This window comes from Salvia miltiorrhiza, chromosome 6, assembly GCF_028751815.1.
Source record: "Salvia miltiorrhiza cultivar Shanhuang (shh) chromosome 6, IMPLAD_Smil_shh, whole genome shotgun sequence".
Taxonomy (NCBI): Eukaryota; Viridiplantae; Streptophyta; class Magnoliopsida; order Lamiales; family Lamiaceae; genus Salvia; species Salvia miltiorrhiza.
In genome coordinates, this window is record NC_080392.1 from 28720775 (window position 1) to 28728174 (window position 7400).

Here is a 7400-nt window from a genome sequence, read left to right on the forward strand (position 1 = left end):
TACTCTTTATCCATTTCTGGGACTGTCAGCACTGGTGCTGTAGTCAATCTTGAAGGAATATTAAACTGAATTAATACTCGATTTACCCGAAGATCGTTTCTTGAATTATTATTAATTTATCAAACAATGATTAAACCCTAACATGCTCCTATGAATTTAAGTGCTGCACGTTGGAGTTCAGAAATACCTGAAGAATTCAGAAGAATTCGTCAAATCGCAGCTGAACAGACCAGTCAGCTTCAAGCCTTCGTTTGAAGCCTCAAACGTCCTCAAATCGTATTTTGCCCAGAAATACGACTTTTTCATCTTCGAGAGAGCTTTCCGTGGCCGCCTGTTTCACCTGAATCGGAGTTCTGTGGAGGAAGTTATGGCTGTTCTCCCGAATCTGCCAGAACTTGATTTCCTGCGAAAAATCTGACTCCAGCTCTGATCTTCTGAACTGTATCCCGCTCAGCTTTCACCGTTGGATGGACAACGAACTGTGAAAGTCCCAAGAGAGAATGCACCACACGATTTCCTGCGCCCCACATAGCTCTCAAAAACCTAATTTTATCAGTGTGTATTTTCTGAGAGCTGACAGCTGTATTTATAATAAAATAAATACGTAGGAGGCGCAGATTAGGTGTAGGAGGCGTGTTCTCTCTCTTCTTGGGCTAGGAGACTTTGGGCCAGTCCAGGGACCAAATACAAGGAATAAAGATGGGTCTCAAATAAATTAATTATCTATGGTCAGCCCAGACCATAATTAATTTATAAATATCAGTTCATTCCACTAGAGAACCAATATTGACTTACCCCTTTATTGCCGATGATGAGTCGAGGCTTGTATTTAGACTTATTAAATCCTCGTATTTAAAATATCCGACATCCATTAATTAATTAGAGCTCTGACAGCCTTAATTAATTAATATCTTTGTAATCCTTAAGCAGTACCACTCAAACCTTATTATTGCGCCTGAATTTAATCAACCTGCAGGGTTTAGCGCAATAAACATTATTGAGCTCCTTAAGGGGATGTCATTATCCTATACGGATACGAGTACTAATACAGATAATCAAATATCATATGTTAACCGCTATCACCCAAGATACAGAGTACTCAAGTTACTATATAACTCTCGCTCATAGTAAATCAAAGTGATACACGAATTAACATATATATTCGAAATCTTATTAGTATTAAGATTTTATTAAGTCACCGAGATCTTGATTCTTCACTTAAGTCAGATAGAAGAATACATCTCACTGTGGTCCTATCAATACGTTATGACGTACCGGTATAGACAAGTAGTCAAGACAAACTACTTCCATCTATACCGCAGCCTAAACCGATGACTCGTCCTAAAGTCATCTCGGCTGTGAACATATTATATCTCTTAAGATTAATCCAATTATATGGTCTTCTGTGATCTACAACACACCATATAATCTACTTGTATAGAGATAGAGAACATACATATGCAATCATGAACACAATCAGATAGGAGATTGGATAGTGAACTTAGGAAACATTGTATACAAGCATAAAACGGTTCTTGCTTTCAGTATACAAATCCAACAATCTCCCACTTATACTAAAGCAAACTTTTAATATACAATGTGTCTATTTACCAATCACCTAACACTTCTCCCACTTATACTTAAAGTTTCCTAAGTGGGTGGCATCAACCGCATTCCCATCTTTCAATGACCATTTGCGATAAGCCTTTTGTGAAAAGATTAGTAGGTTTTTCCAATATGTGAGAATTTATTCTATGAGCACAAAAACCTCGATTTACGAATAATCGTATAACTTGGTACTGCTCCATGTGTTTGACCCCTTGTGGTTCTTGGATTCCTTAGAGTTTGCAACTGCACTTGAGGTATCACGAAGGTGATGCTCTCACGCAAACTAGGAATCCCCTTAGATCCTGGAGGTAGTGGTCAAACCAAAAGGTTTTACCTCCCAAGGAAAACACATAGCTCGAGGTAATTATTCTTTGTTCCGGTCAGCCTGGAAATCTGAAATTGTATAATCCAAAAAGGAACTAAACTGTCTAATTGGTAAACTATCCTTATTCTCTAGTCATGGACTTGAGAATATAATTTACCACAGTTCAGTGTCCTTAACTAGGACTATACTGATATCTTACAACTATGCTAACTATATAGCAAATATAAGATCTCGTACATAGTAATCCATACATGAAGCTATCTACTGCGGAAACGTAGAATACTGCCTTCATTTCCTCAACCTCAACAGGCATCTTAAGACATAGTCTTTAGATAAAGGAACGCTATATCTAAAAGGTAGCAATCCTTTCTTGGCGGTATTCATACTAAAACGAGCATTCACAGTATCAATGTAAGACACTCAAGATAAGCCCAACATCCTTTTCTAGTGATCCCTTATAACCTTGATCACAGAGACGTATACTGTACCTCCTTAGTCTTTCATCTGAGACTGTTCGGATAACCATTACTTTATGTCTTGACAATAGCTCCATATTCTCGCCAATTAGGAGGATATTATCTACATAAAATGCAAGATAAACCACATCACCGATGACACGAGAGCGATTGATACGAGATGCTTCTCTCCCTCCCTCACGTAACCTTCAGGTTGTTGCACATGGCTGTCCTTACCTTTTTCAAGGTAATATATATGACATCCATTTGCCAGACCTCGATGGTTTAAGTGAGCTGCTATGGGAAAAATGGTCCGAATGTTCTGAGCATGGCACTGGCGAAAATATCACCATAACCTATACCCTTACACTGGGCATAACGTTTCGCCACCAGTCTAGCTTCGAAAGCTACGACTTTGCTCATTCGGGCCTGTCATTATCTTGTATACTCACTTACAACCTAAGGCTTTACTGCCTCCTGGTAGCAAGATTTTCTAGTATACACCCATATTCTTAATGGATTGCTCCATTGAGGCGTGCCAGGAATCTACATTCTCGTCTTCCACTAATTCCAATATCTGGGTCGATTCTCTTGTATTCACTACCAGGGAGTGAATCCAAAGATTCTCCCAAGAACATAAATCGATCGGGTTGTCCCACAACCCTCCCACTACAATGGATCTGTGGTGGCACATGTGTGTCAACAGTGCGTGCAGTGTCTTGTGGTACAAAACTCTTGCACACTTGGCTTGGGTGATGGAATTGCCTGTCTAATGTCTTCAATTTCTTGAAGCACACTATCTGACATGGATTAGTGATTATTCTCATAGTCCACTTCTAAGAATCGTGTGTCATTGCTAATAACCACCTTCTGATTCTTTAGGACTAATTGCAAAGATATATAACTCATCATCGAACATATTTTTCCAAGAGTGACCTATTTCTTCTCTCCACCACACCATCTTATATAGGGATTACACGGTGTAGTAAACTGGGTTGGAATCCCAAACACTGACAATGAATCAGAAAAGATCATTCCTAACACAATATTGGCCCTTTATCCCCTTTGCCATGAATGACCTGGTCTTCATCTTTTCCTCTATACAGGATTCGCAGGTTCGAAATAGTACAACCCGGATTGAATCCAATGTACTTATTTAGACACGAGCCTTTGGATCCTGTTAAGATAGATGTGACCTATTTCTAGGGTATCAATATATGTGTAAGATCCTCATGAGAGATTAGCCTAAACTTTTCTCTTTCTTTTGTTCGATGATGTAAATGCAATATAAAGGTATTTTGTAGACAAGTTATAGTATGAAGAGAGATGTTCAAAATACCAGAATAGACAACTTTGTCATTTCTTATGATAGAAACACCACTATCAAAAATGACATAAGATCCATCTATTCAAAATTTTGGAACATGATAAGGAACTCTAAAAAACTAAACTATGTCTTTAGGACTTAAAGACAAGTCTTCAATTGCAACAACTGCGGCTCTAGTCACGTTGCCTACGAAGACAATCATCTCATCACTTCTCAGCATCCTAGTCAGCTTATAAAAAGCCATGCAAGGTGTAACAATCATTATCAGTTTCTCTCGTTATCCACTACTCACAACTGAGTAGAAAATGAGCTGATATGTTTAAGTTACTATAGCAGGTGAAGTACCTTAACCCTTTGCCTTGAGTATTGAAAGAAAAAATCTCCAATACTCATTCTTATCACACCACTACTCCCACTATTTCCCTTGTCTTTCTTGCCCCTTGGACCCTTCTTCTTCCCGTCATTCGACGAAGAAGATGGCTCTCCTTTGGCAATAACAAGTGCTTGCACATCTCTTTCCCACAACTTCCTTAGCCGTAACTAGAGCATTCAACAACTCAAAAGAAGTATTATCTTTCTTGCTCATAACAGCATTGAGGCGGAAGTTCTTAATTAAAAGAATTGGGAAGAGAGTTCAGGATAATATCGACTTTTGCCTCACCGTCGATACTCCCACTGAGCAAGTCAAGTTCGTCAAAAATTGCATGACATGCTCGTGCACTGAACTGTGCTCACTCATAAAAATAATCTACTTGTATAGAGATAGAGAACATACATATGCAATCATGAACACAATCAGATAGGAGATTGGATAGTGAACTTAGGAAACATTGTATACAAGCATAAAACGGTTCTTGCTTTCAGTATACAAATCCAACAAATCTCCTCTTGAGTTCTTGAAAACTCTCTTCGCACTCCTCTGTCCAATTGTACTTAGCTTCTTTTCTAAGTAATTGGGTCATCGGTCTTGCTATCATGGAAAATCCTTCGATAAACCTCCGATAGTAACCTGCTAAGCCTAAGAAGCTGCGAATCTCGTTAGGCGTAGTTGGTGATCTCCACTCATGTACAGCTTGTACCTTGGCGGGGTCAACCTTAATCCTTTCGGATGAAACAATATGTCCTAGAAATGTTACTTCGTTCAACCAAAATTCACACTTGGTGAATTTGGCGAAAAGCTTCTCAACTCTAAGCGTTTCCAACACTACTCTCAAATGTTGTTGGTGCTCTTGCTCATTCTTCGAATAGATGAGAATATCATCTATGAAAACTAGGAAAAATTTATCCAGGTATTGATGGAACACTCGATTCATGAGATCCATGAATACTGCTGGTGCGTTCGTCAAACCGAATGGCATAACTATGAACTCATAGTGTCCATATCTCGTTCGAAAAGCTGTCTTAGGTATATCCTCCTGTCTTATTTTCAACTGGTGATAACTCGATCTCAAGTCAACTTTCGAGAAAACGCTCGCTCCTCTTAATTGATCAAACAACTCATCTATCCTTGGCAAAGGATATTTATTCTTGAGTGTCAATTTATTCAGCTCTCGATAATCTATGCACATTCTCAACGTGCCATCCTTCTTTTTGACAAAAAGAACTGGTGCTCCCCACGGGGATACACTAGGTCGGATAAAACCTAACTCGAGTAGTTCTTGTAGCTGAATCTTCAACTCTTGTAGCTCTTTAGGTGCCATTCTGTAGGGTGCCTTCGACACTGGTGCTGAACCAGGTTCTAAGTCGATAGTAAACTCCAACTGTCTTGTTGGTGGCAATCCTGGTAACACCTCGGGAAATACATCTCCATATTCCCTTACCACTGCTACATCCTCTAAGTTTTTACTTGATTCTCCTCCATCATTCAAGTAAACTAGGTAAGCTTGTGCTCTTTTCTTCTTTACCAACTTCGACGCTTGCAGTGCCGAAACGATTGGAACTCTCTTACTTCTATCTATGCCATGAAAGCACATCAGTTCCTTCCCAGGTGGCTGGAAAGTTATCTTCCTCTTCTTACAGTCAATCGTGGCAAAGTTCTCTGCTAACCAATCCATTCCTAGAATAATGTCTACGTCCCACATAGGCATTAAGTGCAAGGTTCCTGCTTTCATCTTCAGTGATCCTAACTCAAGCTCTACGTTAGAAATCACGTGAGAAACTGTAGTAGCTTTTCCTACATGAGTAATTACTCTCAATTCGGGTGTAGCTAGTTTCGGTTCTAGTTTGAAGGTATTTACGCATGCTTGAGCAATAAAAGAATGCGAAGCTCCTCCATCAAACAGAACTATAACTGGTACATCCAAAATCTTGCCCATACCTGTCAGGTTTCCCTGATTTTTCTCGGGCTGTTTCTGATTGAGCGCAAAGGCTCTCTGATGCTGTGGCGGTTGTGGTGGTTGCTGTTGCTGCTGCTGCTGCTGTTACTGTTTCTGTGGACCTTGCGGCTGACGTTGCTGTTGGGGCGGTTGCGGATACCCCATAATGGCTCTCAAGGGCTGAGCCGAACTCTGTTCAAGCTTCCCTCTTGCCATTCCTTGTTGCTTATTCGGGCAGTGCGACGAGTAATGACCAGCTTGTCCACAATTGTAGCAACTATTTGATCCAGCTTTGCAAACACCCAAGTGCATCTTGTTGCACTTGGCACACGGCGGCGTCCTCGGTTGTCCTGATGACTGTCCAGGGTATTGCTGTTTACCCTGTTGTTGTTGGCCTTGTCCTTGCCATGGCTTTCTGTTGCCCTGTCCTCTGTCCTCCCATTTTCTTTTTCCACTCTGTGCTGGAGGCGCAGTCTGTTGTCCTCCAGGCATTTTCGTCTGAGTTAGCGGCAGTGCAGGTGCTTGCAGTACTTTCTCTGGGTGCATAGCCAACTCCATATCTAAGGCTCGATTCAAAGCCTCAGTGTATGGCAGTGCGGCCTGACTTGCCAACACTACCCTAATGTCCTGCCTCAAACCGGCGCAGAAAAGCTCAGACATCTTCTCATCGGTGTCCACTTTCTGTGGAGCAAAACGTGATAAATCACAGAATTCTCGGTCATACTCTGCAACCGACTTCTTTCCTTGTCTCAAACTTCCAAATTCAGCTTCTCGCTGTTTACGGTAACTCCTCGGTATATACTTCTCAAAAAGGGTAGCCTTGAATTGTTCCCAGGTGTAGTTCTCTATTTGCTCGGGTGTCAGAGTCTTCTGACGTGCCTCTCACCAGTAATCGGCTGATATGGTTAGTTGGAAGGACATGCACAACATCCTCTCCTGGTCATTACACCTGAGGAACTTAAAGATCCTCTCCAAAGCTCTCACCCAGTCTTCCGCCTCTTGTAGATTTCCAGTCCCACTAAATCCGGGTGGATTATGTCGAAGAAAACGTTCTTCGATTCTCATCTCAGGTTGCGGCGGTGGTGGGGGAGTATCTTCCCGCCTGTCATCTAAATTACGCCCTTGGTTGCGTCTCGGAGGCATTCTGTATTAACAGAAGATAAGTCTCACATCGAACAACATTCTATGCTTCGCCGAAACTAATCTCAACATACTAACTTAACTCAAGGAAACAAACAATCACTCAACTTTCATAAAAGAAAATAAAGCTCATTAATGCTAACAAAAGACCACTCTGGTCAACCATATATATATATATATATATATATATATATGCAACAAGATTGCCTCGTTAGAGGACTTATACAAAA

The 7400-nt window shown here is 40.7% G+C and overlaps 1 protein-coding gene across 1 annotated transcript; it reads right to left on the reverse strand.

Moving 5' to 3' along the window:
• Positions 1-6135: 6135 nt before the first annotated feature.
• LOC130990724 (uncharacterized) lies at positions 6136-7173 on the reverse strand. The gene is made up of 2 exons (XM_057914954.1): positions 7015-7173; positions 6136-6909 (listed from the first exon to the last, which is right to left on the reverse strand). The coding sequence occupies exons 1-2, from the start codon at positions 7171-7173 to the stop codon at positions 6136-6138; spliced, it is 933 nt and encodes a 310-aa protein (XP_057770937.1).
• Positions 7174-7400: the final 227 nt, after the last annotated feature.

Coding starts and splice junctions, on each gene's coding strand:
- LOC130990724 (XM_057914954.1), bottom strand. CDS start 7,173: ATGCCTCCGAGACGCAACCAAGGGCGTAATTTAGATGACAGGCGGGAA. Junction 6,910..7,014: donor TACAAGAGGCGGAAGACTGG/GTGAGAGCTTTG, acceptor TACTGGTGAGAG/GCACGTCAGAAGACTCTGAC.